Consider the following 21,843-nt stretch of genomic DNA (forward strand, 5'->3'; position numbering starts at 1 on the left):
GGCCTCACCAACATCTTATATAACTGCAACATAACTTCCCAACTCCTATACTCAATGCCATGACCGATGAAGGCCAGCGTGCCAAATGCCTTCTTCACCACCCTATCTACCTATGATGCTGCTTTCAGCAAACTACGCACTTGCACTCCTAGGTACCGCTGTTCAATAACACTCCCCAGGGCCCTACTATGCACTGTATAAGTCCTACCCTGGTTTGATCTCCCAAAGTGCAATACCTCACATTTATCTGGATTGAAAGTCATTTGCCAATCCTCAGCCTACATACCTAGTTGATCAAGATCCCCCTGTAATTTTTCATACTCTTTTACACTATCTACAACACCATCTATTTTAGTATCATCTGCAAACTTACTAACTATGCCTTGTACATTCACATCCAAATTGTTTATATAAATTACAAACAACAAAGGTCCCAGCACTGACCCCTGTGGCACATCACTAGACGCAGGCCTCCAGTCTGAGAAACAACCCTCGACCATCACCCTCTGCTTCCTACCGCTGAGCCAATTACGAATCCAATCCGCTATCTCCCCCTGGATCCCCTGCGATCTAACCTTCCAGGCTAGACTGCCATGAGAGACCTTGTCAAAGGCCTTGCTAAAGTCCGTATAGACAACATCCACTGCCCTACCCACATCTACCCTCTTGGTTACCTCCTCAAAGAGCTCCAAGAGATTTGCCAGACATGGCTTCCCATGCACAAAGCCATACTGAGTGTTCCAAATCAGACCCTGTCTCTCCAAATGTTGGTAGATCCTGTCCCTCAGAATCCCCTCCAGCAATTTATCCACCACCGATGTCAGACTCACCGGCCTGTAGTTTCCTGGCTTGTTTTTGCTACCCTTTTTAAACAATGATACCACATTAGCCACTCTTTGAGGAATAGAGTTCCAAAGACCCAACACCCTCTGAGCGAACAAAAAAAATCTCATTTTTATCTTAAATGGGTAATCTCTTATGTTTTTTATATAATGATCCCTAGTTCTACATTCTGCCACAAGAGGAACCATCTTCTTCAGACCCACACTGTCCAGAGCCTTGTATGTGTCAATGAAGACCACTTTCACTCTTCTAAACTCCAGTGGATACAATCCCAGCCTGTCCAACCTTTCTGCCCATTCCAGCTCGCAGCGTAGTAGCTGTTACTCAATCTTGCCTCGAAACAATAACGTGTCAGCTGTAGTTTGGAGGGTAACCCCTTCACCTCGAAAATTCTGAGGTCAAGGGCTACTCGGGGATGGTGTGTGTGGTGTGTGTTTTGTTTTTTGGGGCTGCTGTATATTATAACAATAACATTTTCAATTGGTTTCGAAGTGCTGTGGGACTATAACAACAACTTTCATTTACATCATGACCATAATCAAAACATCCCAAGATGCATCACCACAGTGTCAGCAAAAAATAAGTGGATTCTGATAGGTTACCAAAGTTTTGGTCAAAGAGGTAGGTTTTGAGGACCATCTTAAGAAAGAGGAAGAGAGGCAGCAAGGTTTCGGGAGGAGATTTCAGAGCTTGGGGGCTAGACAGTTGAAGGCGTGGTCTCTAAAGGCAGAACACTGACATTCAGGAGATGGATATGTGGCCAGAATTGGAGGAGTGCAGTTACCATGGAGGGCTATCGACTGGAGGAGATTTCAGTGATAGGGAGGATGGATTTGAAAATGAGGATGAGAAGTTTAAAACCAGGGGTGTGGCTTAAATAAATGTTTGTGTGTGTCAGCAAGAACAGATGCATTAAGAGTCTGTGGTTCCCGCAGTGGCCATCTCAGAAGCTACAGCATTGGAGTGGAAGCAAATCATCCTCAACCCTGAGGGACTGCCCAAGGAGAAGATGAAGGGCCAAATGGCCTGTTTTCTGTGCTGTAGTGTTCTACGATTCTAAGATGGGTTAACATGGGTTTTGTACATACTAGGGCATATGCAGCTGAGCTTGAGTGACCCCTAACTTAAAAACTGCTTTGGAATTTTTATTGTTGATTTGATGTCCAAGATACCGACAGGCCAGCATTTATTGTCTATTGCTAATTGTCCCTGAACCGAGTGGTTGTTCAGTCATTTCAGAAGGTATTTGTTTTTACCCTATACTACCTCAATGCACTGTGTAATGAATTGACCTGTACGATCGGTGTGCAAGACAAGTTTTTCACTGTACCTCAGTACAAGTGACAATAATAAAGCAATACCTTGATTGGTCTGCAGTCATACAGGTCTGAGAGGGATGGCAGATGAAGAGGAATTAGTGAACCAATTTTTATTAAGAAACAAGGACATGGTCATCAGAACCGATGCTGTTTTTTTTGATTTAAGGATGGTTATTCATCTTGAATTTAACTTCTCCAGGTGCAGAGATGGGAATTGAAGCAATGTCTCCAGTTCAATGGTACAGGCTTCTGCTTACCCACACTGTAAATTAACCTCAATGCTTTTGCCGCCCCCCCCAAAGTCAAATACAGAGGCAAGAAAGCCACCAAGAGGGCTCAAGCAACAGGAGCAGGGTAGGGCACGTCTCCATTAGAACAGTACAGCACAGGAACAGGCCCTTCAGCCCACAATGTCTGCGCAGAACATGATGGCAAATTCAACTAAATCTCTTCTGCCTGTACACGATCCATCTCCCTCCATTCTCCGCATATTCATGTGTCTATTTAACAGCCACCATCATATCTGCTTTCACCACCACCCCTGGCGACCCATTCCAGGCACCCACCACCGTCCGTGTAAAACAAAACTTGCCCTGCACATCTCCTTTAAGCTTCCCCCCACCCCCTCACCTTAAATACATGCCCTCTAATTGAAGCAAAAAAGAACAGCTGGAAGGAGTCAGCAAGTTGAGCAGCGTCTGTGGAGGCGTCAGTCCTGATACCGGGTGTGGACCCCAAACTTCCCATCCCTCTGCCTCCACAGACGCTGCTCGACCCGCTGAGTTCCTCCAGCGATTTATCTCTTGCTCCAGTTTCCAGCAGCTGCAGTCTCTTGTGTCCCCATTAATTGAAACCCTCTCTGTTTATCCACACCGTCTCCCATGGGAAGGAAAGGGAGATTGCAAAACAAGCGCAAAAAACTAGCTGCTGGAGGAACTCAGCGGGTCAGGCAACATCTGTGTGGCCCACCCGAAGCGCCCACTGTCCATTTCCCTCCACAGATGCTGCCTGACCCGCTGAGTTCTTCCTACAGTTTGAATTTTGCTCAACTTTCCTGCACCTTGCAGTCCCCGTGTGCTTCCAGAATTAGAGCAAGATCAGCAAAGATTTGTTGTTTTATGGAGAAAAATGAAGAAAAGCGAGCCTAAAAACGTGTCGAGGAAGAAGAAATGGGAACGGCTGGAGACGATGCAGGCAAACCAGAGGAAGCGGCCGGGGACGGGGATTATCGGAAGGTGTAATTTGACACCGAGCCTGGAAACCATAGACACGTACTGTATACAGAGGGAGGACCCGGTCTGTTGCAGGGAGCGCGGCTTCTCGTTGCCGCTTCCATTGCAGAATGCTGGCTGTGCTAGTCCTGGCCCTAACCGAGCTGTGTCGGGGGCAGAACGCAGACAATTCCCTGCCCTTTGTCCAGCCGCAGTCCTGCCCCGGCTCCCACTTCTACGATGTCTCCTCCTTGCAGTGTACCCCGTGTGGAGCGCCTCACAGGCGAAGCGCTGATGGTAAGACGCCGGCCTGCTTTGTAATTTCTCTTCCTCTGTTACGGCTACACACTTCGGGGCTATGCCAAGTGATTTATCAGCTGTGATTTGCCCTGGGGTTGACTTGTTAATATTGCACAGAGTCTCACCTGATTTGGAGCGGATATATGTTGCACTGATTTAGATTGCATTCCATTCAGTCCAAGAGGCCTATCCAACCTGAACTGTTAAAGATGTTTAAATGATTTGATGAGATGTTTGGAGAACATTAAATCTTTGGCTAGGCCACATTTGGAGTACTGTGTGCAGTTCTCATCGCCACATTACAGGAAGGATGTGGAGGTTTTGGAGAGGGTGCAGAAGAGGTTCAACGGGATTATTTTGCCTGGATTAGAGGGTATTATCTATAAGGAGAGGTTGGATAAACTTGTTTTTTTTTCCTTGGAGTGTCGGAGGCGGAGGGGCAACCTGATAGAAGTTTATAAAATTATAAGAGGCATAGACAAGGTATTTGTATTGGTTTATTATTGTCACTTGTACTGAGGTACAGTGAAAAACTTGTCTTGCATACCGATCGTACAGGTCAATCCATTACATAGTGCAGTTACATTGAGTTAGTACAGAGTGCATTGAGGTAGTACAGGTAAAAACAATAACAGTGCAAAGTGTCACAGCTACAGAAGAAGTGCAGTACAGGTAGATGATAAGGTGCGAGGTCTCAACAAGGTAGATCGTGAGGTCAGAGTCCATCTCATCGTATAAGGGAACCGTTCAATAGTCTTATCACAGTGGGATAGAAGCTGTCCTTGAGCCTGGTGGTACATGCCCTCAGGCTCCTGTATCTTCTGGCTGATGGGAGAAGAGAGAATGACCCGGGTGGGTGGGGTCTTTGATTATGCTGGCTGCTTCTTTTTTTCTGGGGCGGACATGTCAAATACTAGAGGGCATAGATTTAAGGTAAGAGTGGAAAGTTTAAAGGAGATTTATGAGGTAATTTTTTTTACACAATGAATGATAGGTGCCAGGGGAAATGGTGGTAATAGATACAATAGCAGTGTTCAAGAAGCATTCAGACAGGTAGGGAATTGAAGGATACAGACCATGTGCAGGTAGATGGGATTAGTTTGGACTGGCATCATGGTCAGCAGAGACGTTGTGGGCTGAAGGGTCTTTTCCTCTGCTGTGCTGTTCTGTGTTCTATGAATGAAGATACCAGCCTGTTGGGAAGTCCAAAACAGGGGGCTATGCCTGTAAAGTTAGTGCCAGGGTCAGGGGTTAAATCATCCAAAGGGAAGTGGGAATCTGAAACAGCTTTCCCCCCCCCCCCCAAAAAAAAAGCTAACAAAAAATGCAGATGCTGGAAATCTGAAATAAAAACAGAATATGCGAGAAATACTCAGCAGTTCAGGCAGCATCTGAGGAAAGGAAAGCAGAGTTAATGTTTCGGGTCTGAGATGAAAGTTTGATGAAGTGTCTCAGAGATGAAACTTAACTCTTTTTCTCTCTCCACAAATGCTGCCTGACCTGCTGAGTGTTTCCAGCAGTTTCCCTCAAATGCAGGTCAATTAAAATTTCAACCCTGAGATTGGTAGGTTTTTATTTTAAACTGGTTAATAAGATATCGGAAACCTAGGCAGACAGCTGAGGTTGGTCAGTCAATGAGCCACTTCGTGGGATCTCAGAAGGCCTCTTGATGCACAGTGATGTGAGACCAAGCCCCTACATTGGGTAAAAATAGAGGTTAATGATCCAGGTGTAAAGATGTTTAATTTTTTTCTTTCATATTTTTTAGGGTTAGGGTTACAAACAAACCTTGTGCATATTTGCAATATTTTTATTTCTTCCTCCTACTGGTAGAAAGATTGAATGTGGCATACACAGGGTATCCATGTTCTTGTGGAGCCAAGGTGCAAATGTACATACCATGTAGGACAGATTGCAAATTCTGACCAAACTTCTGGTCACCTGTTTTAATATCTTTCAATGAGTCTAGTTAAATTCTGTCTGATTTCCCTTCTGTAACAAGCCTGGGGACATTTTGACAACATCAAAGTTGCTTATAAAAATGTAGTTTGAAGCTGTTGTTGTTCATGAAAGATAGGCACATCTAGTTTGAGAAGCTTTACTGCCTATTCTAGTATGACCCAAGCAGCAATGTTTAATATACAGTGGCATGCAAAAGTTTGGGCACCCCTGGTCAAAATTTCTGTTACTGTGAATAGTTGAGTGAGTAGAAGATGAACTGAACTCCAAAAGTCATGAAGTTAAAGATGAAACATTCTTTTCAACATTTTAAGCAAGATTAGTGTATTATTTTTGTTTTGTACAATTTTAGAGTGAAAAAAGGAAAGGAATACCATGCAAAAGTTTGGGCACCCCAACAGATTTGAGCTCTCAGATAACTCTTACCAAGGTCTCAGACCTTCATTAGCTTGTTAGGGCTATGGCTTGTTCACAGTCATCGTTAGGAAAGGCCAGGTGATGCAAATTTCAAAGCTTTATAAATACCCTGACTCCTCACACCCGGTCCCAACAATCAGCAGCCATGGGCTTCTCTAAGCAGCTGCCTAGCACTATGAAAATTAAAATAAATGATGCCCACAAAGCAGGAGAAGGCTATAAGAAGATAGCAAAGCGTTTTCAGGTAGCCATTTCCTCAGTTCGTAATGTAATTAAGAAATGGCAGTTAACAGGAACGGTGGAGGTCAAGTTGAGGTCTGGAAGACCAAGAAAACTTTCTGAGAGAACTGCTCGTAGGATTGCTAGAAAGGCAAATCAAAACCCCTGTTTGACTGCAAAAGACCTTCAGGAAGATTTAGCAGAGTCTGGAGTGGTGGTGCACTGTTCTACTGTGCAGCAGCACCTGCACAAATATGACCTTCATGGAAGAGACATCAGAAGAAAACCTTTCCTGCCTCCTCACCACAATCTTCAGCGTCAGAAGTTTGCAAAGGAACATCTAAACAAGCCTGATGGATTTTGGAAACAAGTCCTGTGCACTGATGAAGTTAGAATAGAACTTTTTGGCCGCAATGAGCAAAGGTATGTTTGGAGAAAAAAGGGTGCAGAATTTCATGAAAAGAACACCTCTCAAACTGTTAAGCATGGGGGTGGATCGATCATGCTTTGGGCTTGTGTTGCAGCCAGTGGCACGGGGAACATTTCACTGGTAGAGGGAAGAATGAATTCAATTAAATACCAGCAAATTCTAGAGGCAAACATCACACCATCTGTAAAAAAAGCTTAAGATGAAAAGAGGATGGCTTCTACAACAGGATACGATCCTAAACACACCTCAAAATCCACAATGCACTACCTCAAGAGGAACAAGCTGCAGGTTTTGCCATGGCCCTCAGAGTCCCCCGACCTAAACATCATCAAAAATCTGTGGATAGACCTCAAAAGAGCAGTGCATGCAAGACGGCCCAAGAATCTCACAGAACTGGAAGTCTTTTGTAAGGAAGAATGGGCAAAAATCCCCCAAACAAGGATTGGAAGACTCTTAGCTGGCTACAGAAGCGTTTACAAGCTGTGATACTTGCCAAGTGGGGTGTTACTAAGTACTGACCATGCAGGGTGCCCAAACTTTTGCTTCGGGCCCTTTTCCTTTTTGTTATTTTGAAATTGTAAAAGATGGAAATAAAAAAGTAATCTTGCTTAAAATATTAAAGAAATGTGTCATCTTTAACTTTATGCCTTTTGGAAATCAGGTCATCTTTTACTTGCTTTAGCTATTCACAGTTACAGAAATTTTGACCGGGGTGCCCAAACTTTTGCATACCACTGTACCTCGCTCAAGTTTTCTCTCAGTTCATCTTGTTCAAAATACTAGAAGGAGGTGAGATCCTTCCAGCAATTAGTCAACCTTTGACCCAGAGATGCTGCCTGACCTGCTGAGTGTTTCCAACATTTTCTGTTTTTATTTCAGATTTCCAGCATCTGCAGGTTTTGATTTTCAACATTTGACCCTTGTTTGACTGTGTAAGTTTTTTTTGGATTCTTGAGCAGACAAATATATTGAAGTCTGGCATATAAACTGCTTTTTGTTCATCATAGTTCAATTACCTCGTACCTTGTAGGTTAAGATAAATGTGCATTTGAAGTGAAAGATTACACCTGGAAACTTCATAACCTGACAGAATATAAATTACAGAACTTTATTTTTCTCTGATAAATAATGCAGAAGTTTGGGATTAGTATCTTCAATTGGTATAATAGAAAGCAATGCACTAGCTGACAGATTATGCTTGTGGTTATAGATGCAAAAAGCATTACTAAATATAAAAGGCATCAAGGGCCACAGGGAGTGGAAATATGGCATTGAATCCATATTGAATGGAACAAAGGACTGAATGGCCTGTCCCTACTCTGGTTTTTGTATCTAAATGAACCATAGTGACAAATATCCTGTTAGGAGTTCATCAATTTATGTAATGTTTGTGCTGCTGTGAATGTCATCACCCTCTACAGAATAAACTATAATGTACATTTTAATAGTCTCATTCTTTATCTGGAAGGGGTATGTTGCATTCTTTCTGAAAGTATGTGTGAACTTTACACATGGGCATTTTAAATGCATTTAAATTATGTTTTTCCAAATAGAAATTGATTAACATTTGAATCTTGCATAATGTTCCATATATGCAGGATTCCACTGAACTAGAAAATCATGAGAATTTAATCTGCCCTGTTTCTGTACAGTTTTTAACTTGAACCCACTTACATTGGCAAAGTAACTGGTTGTTCTGAACTAACTCCATTCCTCTCACTGACTAACGAGAGCAAGGCGTTTAGCAGTTGGACGTTGTTCCTGTGAGGAAGCTTATGCCAGTTACACTGTGGAACAGAATGGATTCCTGAGGGAAACGAGTGCATTGCTGGGAAGGCCCACACAGTCCTTCTAATGGCTGCCTCATGCCTCCCTGGTTATTGAATAGCAGGCACTGTAGGGGAGTGTCATGTACACCTCCTGTCCTGAAACAAAGTTGTTGTAGGTGGGGAGGGGAGGGGCTGTGTATGAGGGAGTGGAGATAGGGGGGTGGGTGGAGTTGGTGGAAGAGTGTGGGGGGAGTAGGAAAAGTGGGAGAGTGAGGGTTTGATGGGGGAGGGGGGTTAGGGTTGTGGGGGAGTGAGGGTTTGATGGGAGAGGGGGGGTAAGGGTTGTGGGGGAGTGAGGGTTTGATGGGAGAGGGGGGGTAAGGGTTGTGGGGGAGTGAGGGTTTGATGGGAGGGGGGGTAAGGGTTGTGGGGGAGTGAGGGTTTGATGGGGAGGGGGTTAGGGTTGTGGGGGAGTGAGGGTTTGATGGGGAGGGGGTTAGGGTTGTGGGGGAGTGAGGGTTTGATGGGGAGGGGGTTAGGGTTGTGGGGGAGTGAGGGTTTGATGGGGAGGGGAATGAGATTTTTTGGGGGGAGGGGGTGAGGGTTTGATGGAAGGGGTTAGGGTTGAGGGGGAGTGAGGGTTTGATGGGGGAGAGGGTTAGGGTTGTTGGGGAGTGAGGGTTTGATGGGGGAGGGGGTTAGAGTTGTTGGGGAGTGAGGGTTTGATGGGGAGGGGAATGAGGTTTTGGGGGAGGGGATGAGGGTTTGATGGAAGGGGTTAGGGTTGAGGGGGAGCGAGGGTTTAATGGGGAAGGGGTTAGGGTTGAGGGGGTTAGAGTTGTTGGGGAGTGAGGGTTTGATGGGGAGGGGATTGAGGTTTTTTTTGGGGGAGGGGATGAGGGTTTGATGGAAGGGGTTAGGGTTGAGGGGGAGTGAGGGTTTGATGGGGGAGGGGGTTAGGGTTGTTGGGGAGTGAGGGTTTGATGGGGTGGGGGTTAGAGTTGTGGGGGAGTGAGGGTTTGATGGGGTTAGGGTTGTGGGGGAGTGAGGGTTTGATGATGGGAGCAGCACACTTGTTTACTGATAAGTTTGTTCTTTTATCATTAGACATTGATGATGAAAGTATTTGGTAGAATCAGATCTCTAACCAATCTCAACTGTGGTTAACATGTAGTTACTAGGGAGGGAGTGGTGGGTCTCGCTATTAGTGAAAAAAGATGTTGTGGTCAAGGAGGATTTTGAATGTTTATATGAAGTTTGTTTGAATATTGTTTATTATCATTACCAATTTATTTTAGAAACTGAAAGTTCATCTATTTCCCTTAAGTTTTGCTTTAAAACCAAAAATACTCTCATTTGCCAAGTCCTGAGAAAAGGCCCCTGAAATGAATCAAAATTAAGACAAACAAAGCTCGGTTATGTAATAATCTCATTCAAAAGGCACCAACATTAACAGTGCAGCAGTCTCTTGGTACTTGGCACTGAAGTGTCGAGTAGTTGACGTACGTAGCTGGACAGCAATGGACATTGCTGATAAATCTGACCTCATTGCGTTTGGTGAGAATATATAAATCTCAGAATGTTCAGTGTAAAGTGTGTGTGTGTGTGTGTGCCTGCATGTGTGTGTCTCAGGTAAGAAAACACTGTGAAGGTCAAATGGACAGCCTACAATTCACAGAAACCAAAGGTAATATAAACGGCCTGCGGTTGTGGATCATTGGGCTGTGAAGAGAGATTGTGGAACTCACATGTTCAATTTAATCAAAATGGCTTTGCAATTCAAGCTTTTAAATTAATGACCTCGAGCTCCTAAAGTCTGGGAATAGAAATGAGGAAAATGAAAAGAATGAGGATGAGGAGACAGGTGATTTCAAAGAGTTTGGAAAGAACTCCATTTGCACATATTAGATTTTGCTGCTAAATATTCCTTTGCTACTTAAACCTTTATTACCCTGCATTATGAGCTTTGTGCATTCAGCCTCTGTCAGTCATTCATACCAAAGCAATCCAGTTAAGTAGCCTCTGCGGTGAAAGGTGTTTTTGTCTTGTGTTTATTAAACTGTTCCCAACACAGAGTTAACTTGAGATGAAAATGATACTGTGACATTGTACATTTGACTAGTTTATTATAGATCTGCAGCCAATCATCAGCAATTTTAGTAAATGCAACTCGGTCATAAAATGGTGATATTGTTGCTGGTTGTGGGGCCCAAGACACACGAAACATTGGTGGGTCTGCTGGCATCACGAGCCCCAGCTGGGATTTTGTGTGACGACATTGTAAAGGTCTTGGAGGGAAATGTTTATCCAGTGACTATAGAAGTTTTTAAGAGCTACATATCTGGCATTTGCAGTCGAAGACCAGAGGAAATGGTTGGTGATTGCATGGCAAAGAGGAGAGTTTCCAGATTTCTTCAACGATCACTTACTGTGTGGTTTTGCAAATGAGAGAATTCAGTTGAATCTCTTTGGCTCACCAGACTTAGCCTTTGAGGGAGCATGCAGAGAGGCCACCAGTTGGGTAATGGCCCTTAAAATTGTGAAACAATTTCCCTCAGAGCACGATCATAACATGTCAGCAGAGATGGTACTGGAGGCACGGTCTTCTCTTCATGCCTGAGTCATGAAGACATTGCAAGGAGTTCAGTGGGAAATTGGTAGGTCAGTTGTGCACCGATGGGAGGGAGGCTGCAAAAGATGGAAGGACCGGTAATCCAGAGGTTTGGACCAGCAAATGAAGAGCGCTGTTTGTACTGTTCTGGGTGGGATTTGAGCACATAGCTTTTGATCTCAGAAACGAAAGTGCTATCCACAGTTCCACAGTTGACTGTTCATTCCATATAGCCCAGCTCCTGCTTTCTTAGCCAGTTTCCAAGAGGTCTTGTTCCAGATAGGCTGAATCTTGGCCCAGAATGCCAGTGTAAGAAGGTGAGCTCGACACTGAGAGGCTACGAGTGTCTACCCCTTCAGATCAGAAGGATATAGTGCGTCGAGGTGCTGGTGGAGATAGAACATAAAACATTACAGCACTCTACAGGCCCTTCGGCCCACAATGTTGTGCTGACATTTTATCCTGCTCTAAGATCTATCTAACCCTTCCCTCCCACATAGACATATGAATGACAGAAAAATAGGGGGCTATCTAAGAGTCTCTTAAATGTCCCTAATGTATCTGCCCCCACAACCTCTACAGGCAGTGCATTCCACACACCCACCACTCTCTGTGTAAAAAAAAACTTATACCTGACATCCCCTTTATACCTTCCTCCAATCACCTTAAAATTATGTCCCCTCGTGTTAGCCATTGTCACCCTGGGAAAAAGTCTCTGACTGTCCACTCATTGATGCCTCTTGTCATCTTATACACCTCTATCAAGTCCCCTCTCATCCTCCTCCTCTCCAAAGAGAAAAGCCCTAGCTTGCTCAACCTATCCTCATAAGACATGCTCTCCAATCCCGGAAACATCCTGGTAAATCTCCTCTGCACCCTCTCTAAAGCTTCCTCATCCTTTCTATAATAACACGACCAGAACAATTTGTCAGGAAATTGTGAAGGAGAAATATCTAAAAGATTGTATATTTATTGTCTGGAATGAATATACAATGGCTCACAAAGCAACTCTTAATGGGAGGTGTTACTTTGGTGCCAGCTGAAGATTTTCATCAAGCGCTACCACTAATGCCACAAGGTACTAAAGCAGATACATTGGATACATTGAAAGCCTGTAGTAAAGCATCATTTAAACAATTATACTTGAAAACCTGTATGTGAGTGCATTTGACAAGTGATCAGTCCTGAAGAAGGGTCCTGACCTGAAACGTTGACTGTCTGCTTTTCTCCACAGATGCTGCCTGTCCTGCCGAGTTCCTCCAGCATCTTGTTTTTTCATCTAGGTTCCAGCATGAGGCCTTTTTGACTACCTTTCTGGGCCCTGACAATGGACCTGACTCACCTTTACAGGACTGATGGATAGTTGACCACGATAAGCCCTAGAGTGTGAATAAGTTCACTCCCTGCAAATGTAGGCGGGGCCATCAATCATTGGAGCTCACTGACAGCTGTGTCCCTGTCCCTGTGACAGGATGATGTGGCTTTCGGGGGTCCAGGAAAGAATAGGTGTCGGGATTGCTGGATATAAGACTAATCTGATAAAGTGCACTTTGGTAGCCCTCCTCTGATAGAAATGTGATCACAGATGGCTCACGTGAATGTAATTCACTGATAACTCTGTTTATTTTTACTTCCAGGCCTCCGCTGTATCTGTAAGGATGGTTATGCCATGATTGACACTGGATCACCCGTAGCACAGTGCATTTTGTGCAACCCAGATGTAAGTAACCAAAGGAAAATGAGTAAATCACTACTCTCCATTCACTTGCTGAGCTTAGCTAGTTTTTGACTGTATGGGAAAGTTGATGGACTTGCAATACACCAGAGTAAAGGCGACCAGGACATCACTGTCTTAAAGAGTGGAGGAGGAGAAACCTCACTTCCTGGATGAGCACCTGAAATGTTGTTACCTGAAGGCCTATGGTCCTAAAGCTGGGAAGTGTCCACTTTTGGCTAGGACACACACAATGGGCCAAATGGCCTCCTCCTGTGCTGCAAGTATCTGATTCTATGCTTTTGGTGGCAAAATGCAATGCTGTAATTTCTTGTTTATTGGAGTATCATCACTTCAGGTTAAATGTTGGAATGAGCACCCAGCTATAGCAGCCAAGCTGTTATGTGGTGCTTCCAACCTCAGAGCTACACCCAGCTTGTCCATCATCCAGGAATGCTTGCATAGAAAGTATTAGGAAGACTGAACTTGTGATCACCAGTCCTTTTGTGCTGTTACTTTCCACTGCATTGGAATGCAAGTCACTAACACTGTTAATTTTGCCTGCTGTGTAGAATCAAGTTGCGTCAGTGGACAGGAGGTACTGTTTGACGTGTACAGACTGTAAGCAATGTGGAGTCTCGCAAGTCCAAGGTAGGACTTTCTTGTTGCAGGCCTGGCTGGAACATGCCACACGTTCATAATCACCTTTCACTGCAGTGGATTGGTTATTTCTGGCAGAAGCAGTTGAGCCACTTTGTGAACTGAAATCATCCGTAGACCAGGTAGCTGGGGGCTCCAGGCTTTTCATGCCTCCATTTCACAGTGGCTCGAGGAAGTACTCACAAGATGTGGGCACCACTGCCAAGGCCAATGTTTATTGCTGAATATCTTTTAAAATATTCACTTATGTATATAAGTACACATATTAACTTATGTGTACACATATTACAAGTACACATATTAATTTACATACTAACTTATGTGCTGAATATCTTTTAAGAAGGAGATGCATTAATTTCCAGCTTCATTGGGTATCCAGGAGCAGCACTGGTATTCAGGAGCACTGAATACCATTGCGCCTACTTTCTGTTTCCATGTTACGAAGATGCTAGATGATTTCGGAATGTATTTAAGAGTCTATACGAATTCCTGAATTATTGACTTACTCGGATTTAAATTCTGAAACTACCTTGATGGGATTTCAACTTGTGCACCAGATCAGCAGCCCAAACGTCTGTATACTGGCCCAATTACATTAACCACTGCGCTACCCTGTAGTCAATGGTACTAACTGAGAGGTCCCATTTATCTGTTCTTCCGGTTTGCAGTTGAGTTGGAATAGGGAACAGGCAGCAAATTTTATTTTAAATGTATGACTCTCATTCTGAAGGGAAAAGGGAGGCATTTCATCAAACTAGGCAGAACATAAGGGACAGAAGAAGGCCATTCAGCCCAACCATTCCAGACCCCATTTCAGCCTCTTTCTTTGCCCATCTCTGTCAACACAGCCACCTGTTCTCTTCTAGCTCGTGTATTCAAGGCAGGTTTCATCCCACCTTCTCCCAACCGTATCCTGGGAGTTTACCTTAACCTGTCCCCCTCTTGGACATAAGTCCCCCATGCTCACCATCTTCTAGATACATGGTTATTAAACGTGTGTCACAACCCAATTTTGGGCTGCAAAGATGTTTGACAGTTATTGTGCCACAAATATTTATGGTATTTGCTACCTCATTTTACGGGTAGAAACATTTTGCAGTGTTTAAATGGGGTCACACTGAGGAAAATCTTGGGAGGTATAACTCTCAGGAAGGATGGTCCTTCTGAATTTCTAGTAATTTGATGTTGGATGCCTGCAATTTTTCTACTTCCCCACCTGTGAAAGCTCTCATTTTCAATGGCAATTTATTAAAAGTTTCTGTAATTTCAAAGAGTTATAATAGATTAGATGAAATGACTAAAGGAGAATGATCTCAGATACTTTTAGCTTTCTCCCAGCTTTGTGAACACTTGCATCAGTTTTTATGAGCCCTCAGTGGTTTTGATTTTGTCGGCTCTTGGACTGTACTCACTGAAGTACAGAAGAATGAGAGGGGACCTCACAGCGACATTTAAAATGTTGATAGGAAAGGACAGAGTAGATGTGGCTAGGCTGTTTCCCTTGGTGGGTGAGTCCAGGACCAGAGGGCACAATCTTAGAATTAGAGGGTACAGTTTCAAAACAGAGATGAGGAGAAATTTCTTTAGCCAGAGGGTGGTGAATTTGTGGAACTCCCTGCCACGTACAGCAGTGGGGGCGTTCAAGGAAGAGATAGATAGATATCTAAATAGTAGGGGTATCAAGGGATATGGGGATAAGGCCGGAAATTGGGATTAGAATAGGTTTTTTTTCCTTCCCCCCCCCATTCCCCATTTCTCATTTCTATTTTTCCCTTCTCCTTGGAGCAGACTCGATGGCCCGAATGGCCTGCTTCTGCTCCCTTGTCTTGTGATCTTGTGATTTTCTTCGACAAGTATCACGCCCGTGAGATCCAACAGACTTTCAACCAAATGCAACTAATTCCTTGCTTCCTGGATTCAGAGAGAACTCACAATCTTTTCTTTTTGCAGCAGAGAACTTGGCTTTGAGGACAGCGAAATGTCAAACATGTACTGACCAGACTGTACCAAACGCTTTGGGTAACATGTAAGTCCCTCACTGTCTATGAATAATAAGGTTGTTTGCAGCTAATCTTGACCCAGCCTTTGGAACCATTCTGATGCAGAAGGAGGTCATTTGGCCCATCAAGCATGTGCCAGGTTTTTATTGTCTGACCAATCTGGTTAGTTCCATTTCATGGCTCGTTTCCCATACCTATGCAGTTTTTTCCCTTTGAAGAAATTATTTTTTAAAACACTTTACTTCCTGCTTCTCCCAGGTATACAGCTCTAGAGGTTTTGACTTTCACATCGTAGTTTGCCATGGGACCTTCCTTCATGATTCGGACAATGAGAGGCCGTAAGTTATAGTATGAAAGTGGCATTGTGTCCAGATTGGAGCCTCTCATTCATACACTGGAATTTTACATCAGGAGAGAATGGATCAGAATCTGGAAATGCTAATTGGAGCAGATTTGTTGATACTACAGGGTGTGGTTGGAGGGTTTGGCATGTCATTGATTATGTTCACATGGTATTTAGATGTGGAGGCAGAAATTCTTTCAACAACATACTTGCTTATGGAATTCCTCAGCTGGGGAATCTGCATCCAATACTTGGCAGAGGAAAGGAGTGTGGATTAACAAACACACTCACATGGGATCCATGTATGTTGGATGGCGCCAAATGAACAGCATTGTTCTCTTCTACTCCTACCGCTCCTTTCTCAAAGTCAATGTCGAGTTTATTGTCAGATGCACAAGTACATGTATGCACAGGTACAATGACAAACTTACTTGCAGCAGCATCACTGGCACATAGCATCATATAAGCAGCATTCACAAGAAAAACATAAATTGTACACAATTTTTACAAGAAAGAACACAATTAGGACAAAAAAAAACAAAGTTAATTTTAGTGCAAAGTCATCAAAGTGGTCATAGTGTTGCTAAACGGTAGTGATAATCGTTGTGCTGGTTGGTTCAAGAACTGAGTGGTTGAAGGGACGTAACTGTCCTTGAACCTGTTCTTGAACTTTTTTCTTCCTCATTTGCTCAGTGTGGGATTCATACCTGGGGTTGCCTGGATCGTTACTCACTGGTTAAATAGTGCTTCAGTGACATGAAGCCATTTTGGAAAACGATTTACCTCTAATCAGTATAATCCTTGTTTTAAAAAAAATACAATGGTTGGGGGTCTGTCATCCCACAAGGGATGTTCACATGGTATTTAGATGTGGAGCTAAAAATTCCTTCATGTGACGCAATGGTTTTGTGTTCTTTGCAAAGGAAGTTAATCTGAAACCCAGCCCCTTGTGCATGGTCCCACCCAATGGATGTACGAAGCATGTTCTGATGTCCTTGAACAAACAGGACCCAGAAGTGGCAGGGGCCTTAACTGGAGAGCTGAAGCAAACTCCTGTGTTAAAGGGGACCAGATCACCTGAGGCTCATCTTCTGGGCAGTGAGTGCTCTAAGAATTTTGGAGTTTGCTTCTGATGCCTCCATACTGCCCTCCTGCCCTCCCCCCCCGCCGTGATGGTGTTCCTGATGTCCGCCACATCATCACATCCAACTACCATTCCTTGATGTCCCTTTCTCTCAGTTCCCCCCGCCCCCACTGATGCCTTCCTGATCCAACCCTCCCCAATTACCCCAGTCCTCCTCCAGCCCCACTCCTGCACCCCACTATTTGCAGCAGAGACCCAGCAGGGGAAATGTGTTATTGCGCTGGCACTCATGTGCAGTACAGTGTTGGTTGGAGAGGCACCTTGTACAAACCTAGTGCAGACCCCTGAGGAAGCACTGGACTAATGAGGTTTTGTAAGAGCCAAAGAAATTCTTGGTCAGGAACTTTATTTATCGTGTGAATTCATTGGTAAAACGGTGAGGGTGTATTTGTTGGATTGTTGTCCTGGTTTTACTACTTGTTAGTTAATGAATATAGGTTTTGTTTTGTAAATACACTCAAATTTAAGCAGGTTTACACAAGGCCTGCTTTACTAAGGTTAAAGTGTGAGCTTAACATGGCTTCTCAGCATTCTCTATCAGATGTCGCTGATGTCTTTGCCAAGGATGGCAGTATCTACTTCAACAAACAATCTGCTGGAGGAACTCAGCAGGTTGAGCAGCATCTGTTTGGGGGGGGGTGGTGGGGGGAGGAACTGTCGACGTTTCGGGTCGAAACCCTGCATCAGGACTGAGAGGGGAGAGAGCTGTTACAAAGAGAAGAGGTGAAGTGGTGAGACAGAAGCTAGAGGTGATCGATGGACTGAGAATGGGTGAGGGATGATGGGCAGATCGAGCCAGGTAAGGGAAGGGCGGGGGGGGGGGGGGGTGGCTGGAGTTGCGAGATGGAGGTAGGTTGAGGCAGACACAAAAGAAAAGAGGAAGATGGAACCAGGAGGTGGGAGGGGAGGGTGGAGGTTGGAGACAGTGTGATAAGGATCTGTTTGTCTCGGAAGGACGATTTTATGCAAGCAAGATGTTGGTGCCATTGAGCAACAAAGTTAAGAAGTACAGAGTGTGGCCATCCCTAAGTGAGAGATTTCTAAACCACCCCATGTTTCCTTTGGGGGGAACATAAAGAAATTGAAAAATTGCAGTGCAGGGTAACTGCAGTGTGGGAGTTGATCCTTTCCTGTGGTGGTCACAGCTTGGCATTGCAAAGGGTATTTTGAGTGTATCATCCATTTTCTCTCCCTGTGTTGTTTACTAGTTGACTTCCAGTTGTAGTAAAGCTTGGATCAGACCTGGTTATCAGTATGTTTTCTCTCTCTTTGCCAGGTGTGTCCCCTGCCAGGAAACTTTCATTTTGACCACCAACAGTTGCACCTGTCCACCTAACAACTTGGTGAGCAATTCACTGTTTTGGGGTGCACCAGAGAAGCTCGGGTAGAGTTAGTGTTACATCCCTAGGTCCAGGTGAACTTTGCTGAATGCTTGAAACCTATTACAAGTTGAAACTCAAAACAAAATCTGCAGATGCTGGAAATCTGAAACAAAATAGAAACACTCAGCAGGTCATGCAGCATCTGTGGAAAAGGAAGCAGAGTTTACGTTTCAGGTCAAAAGTCCTTCGTCAGAGTAGATTGATGTATTTTGTTTAGATGAGAGTTTCTCCAGTAAAGTTAGCCGCGAGCCTAAAATATCAAAGTGTTTTCAACCTGAAACCTTAATTCTGTTTCTCTCTCCACAGATGCTGTCTGATCTGATGAGTGTTTCCAGCATTTTCTATTTTTACTTTCAAAACTGAGTTCTTTCCTCTTAAATAGCATTATCACCAGTGTTTGAATTTGTAAGAGGACGGTGCAGGACAGATGGGAGTAGAACCAGAAGGTTATCCTCCATGCCACGCACCATTTTGACTTAGAAACATCTTGTTTTGCCTTCCCCATTACTGGGTCAACTACTTCTCCATTGGTACAGTGAGAGGAACTTCACCACACAAAGCACGGAGGCTTAGAATCTCCTCAAGGACCAAAAGAAATGAGCAGTAATGCTCATGTGCCATGTATGAATGAAAGAGACAATAAATAGTGAGATAAACGTAGAAAATGCTGGAAATCCCACTGTTATGACTACTGTATGATCCCCTACTACAATAAGAAGGACTCTTGACCTCACAATCTACCTTGTCATGGCCTTGCACCTTATTGTCTGCCTGCACTGCACTTTCTCTGTAACTGTAACACTTCATTCTGCATTCTGTTATTGTTTTCCTTTGTACTACCTCAATGCACTGATGTGATGAGGTGATCTGTATGGATGGCATGCAAAATGAAGTTTTTTTCTCTGTACCTCAGTACACGTGACAATAATAAATCAATTTACCAATTTAATGTAAATACTCAGCAGGTCAGGCTGCATCTGTTGGAAGAGAAACAAGAGTTAAAATTTCAGGTTGAAGCCTCTTTGTCAGAATTGGGAAGGAAACAAAGCTCATTAAACTGAAGGAGGGTGGGAAAGGGGGGACACCTCTGATAGGTTGAAAGTGACCACAGGGATACGCTGCAAACAAGGATATCTGGTCAATGACAAAGGGTCTTTGATCTGAAGCATTATTTCTCTTCCCACAGATGCGGCCTAACCTGCTGAGTATTTCCAGCATTTTCTGTTTTTTTTTCAGATTTCCAACAACTGCGGTTGTGTTCTGATTTTCACTTAACACTGAGGCACCAGTTGGGAATCCTTTGGTTTCCCTTCACCTCACTCTGGGCTGACATCTAGTAGGGTTCCAGGTGGGAGTGGTGAGAGACTGGAAGCTGAGTGAGAACATTGAGGATAATCTGTCTCTCTGCACATGGGAAAACCCGCCGCTGAATGATTGGAATCATCTTTTGAGTTTAATGTTGCAATATTCTGTGATTCTCATTTCAGAGAGGAGGACTTTGCTTTGAAAACACAAGAATTCCGGTAAGCATTTATTCGATCTCACTGGGGACAAGGCAGTTTTTAAACATGTCCATATCATTCACGTTACTTCACTCATTTGTCGCCTATAATCTGTGGTAGACTTTGTAAACTCAGTCGCTGAGCTTGTTCAAGGGTAAGGCAAATTAATTTTGGGTTGCTGTGGGGGATTAAAGGATTTGAGGACAAGGTGGGAACTTGGAGTTGAGACACAGGATTAGTGAAGGCATTGGGTGGGATCTTCTGCTGATCACCCGGCTATGTGAGGGTGCTCCTTGAAGTGGGTTCAGGTAGGCTGGTACTGGGGAGCAGTAGGTGCTTGATGGGCTGATTTTTTTTTTCCAACCCCATTCTCCTGCCTTCTCCCCATTACCCTTAACCCCCTTACCAATCAAGAACCTATCAATCTCTGCCTTAAATACACCCAATAACTTGGCCTCCACAGCCCTCTGTGGCAATGAGTTCCACAGATACACCACCCTCTGGCTGAAGAAATTCCTCTTCATCTTAGTTTTAAAGGGATCTCTCTTTATTCTGAGGCTGTGCCCTCGGATCCCAGACTCTCCTACTAATGGAAATGTCCTCTCTACATCCACTCTATCCAGGCCTTTCAGTATCCGATAGTTTCAATGAGATCCCCCCCCTCATCCTTCTGAACTCCATCGAGTACAGGCCCAGAGACACCTCAACAAATCTCGACCAAGGACAGATTCTATTTACACCTGGTGTCAACACATTCGCACCTTCTCACCCTTGGGTGATCAGACACTCGAGTGTCAAGGGCAAAATCCAGCACAGGTAAGAGAACAAATCTGGAGTACACCCCACCCAAATTCGTTTAGAGTCAATGAGAACCATGCTAGTTATCCACCTCTGTTAATGACTGTGCTGTGCTCTTCTCCCAAACCAAAGATGAGCTTTACCCCAGTGCAAATGACCTGTAACCCATAACACTCTCCAGACCGAGGCAGCATATCTCAGCAGGATCTGTTCTTGGGCACCTTCCTCTTGACTGGATGGTACAGTTTCACACTGAGCAGGTACAAGACTACAGCATACCACAACCCCACCCCCAGTTCTCAAACCCAGCCTTGCTGCTAAAGCCACCAGCCACCATTTCAAAGAGTATGGAACTCCACTGCAGCAACACCTTCTTCACAACTTCCCCACAACTTCCCCACAGCAACAGTGTAGACACAGCTATGCATTCCTCTGGGAAGAGCAGAGGCAAGCAGGCAAAGTGAATTCAAGCCATCACTGGTTGACATAAGCACAGCCTTCCCCCTAGTTGTCAAGATGACAGTTGCAGTAGAGGAAACGTGACTACAAAAGTCATTGGGGTCTTTGGGAATTGGCAGAAGAGATGATTTTTCCAGTATTAGAAATGGAGGTAACTCAAATGTCAGCCAAATCCATAAGAAACAGGAGCAAGTCCCTCGAACCTGCTCATGCCTTTCAATACGAGGGTAGAACTTCCAACCAAGATATCAGGAGTTTCATTTGGAATTCCTGCTTTTCCTTACTTAACTGGGCGGAAGATTGGGACCAGTGAGCGAAGGTGGAAATCCCAAACTTCCACTCAACTGATAACCAATCCCGGACACTTACTCTGCCTTGTGGACCACTCATGGAATCCAACAGGGCAGCACAAACTTCCACAGATCTCCCAGCATCACCCGCGGAGAGAGAAAGAGTTTCAGGTTGTTGACCTTTCACCAAACCTTGGCCCCAGTCCTTAACTCTGTTTCTCTCTCCACTGATGCTGCTTGACCTGATAAGTATCCACAGCATTTTTTACAATTTTAAAGGCCTTTTGGTGTACTTGAATGTTTGTGGATCTCAGGGACAGGGGCAACTCTAGGAGGTTGTGGGCAGGGCTTTGCCAGCTGTCAAGGTAAGCCTGGGGACGCAGTCTGACAGTCATTATTGGCGATGGAGCCCTGTCTCTCGCTGGGCTTTGTCCATCCACCTACTGCTGGCCTAATTCTGCTCCTATACCTTA

The 21,843-nt window shown here is 44.3% G+C and overlaps 1 protein-coding gene across 3 annotated transcripts in view; it reads left to right on the top strand.

The window, feature by feature from the left end:
* The first annotated feature begins 3,108 nt into the window (after window positions 1-3,108).
* LOC127577441 (meckelin-like) overlaps window positions 3,109-21,843 on the top strand; it is a 104,517-nt gene continuing 85,782 nt past the window's right edge. For 2 of the 3 annotated variants that reach the window (XM_052028657.1, XM_052028658.1), the window contains exons 1-6: window positions 3,109-3,670; window positions 12,716-12,798; window positions 13,365-13,443; window positions 15,403-15,478; window positions 18,216-18,282; window positions 19,809-19,844. In XM_052028657.1, the coding sequence (XP_051884617.1) occupies window positions 3,505-3,670; window positions 12,716-12,798; window positions 13,365-13,443; window positions 15,403-15,478; window positions 18,216-18,282; window positions 19,809-19,844 (507 nt within the window). In that variant the 5' untranslated portion in view covers window positions 3,109-3,504. Of the gene's footprint in view, window positions 3,671-9,964; window positions 10,025-12,715; window positions 12,799-13,364; window positions 13,444-15,402; window positions 15,479-18,215; window positions 18,283-19,808; window positions 19,845-21,843 lie in introns of those variants that run through there. The other variant, XM_052028659.1, reaches the window with a different exon arrangement.

This window comes from Pristis pectinata, chromosome 13 (assembly GCF_009764475.1).
Source record: "Pristis pectinata isolate sPriPec2 chromosome 13, sPriPec2.1.pri, whole genome shotgun sequence".
Classification (NCBI taxonomy): domain Eukaryota; kingdom Metazoa; phylum Chordata; class Chondrichthyes; order Rhinopristiformes; family Pristidae; genus Pristis; species Pristis pectinata.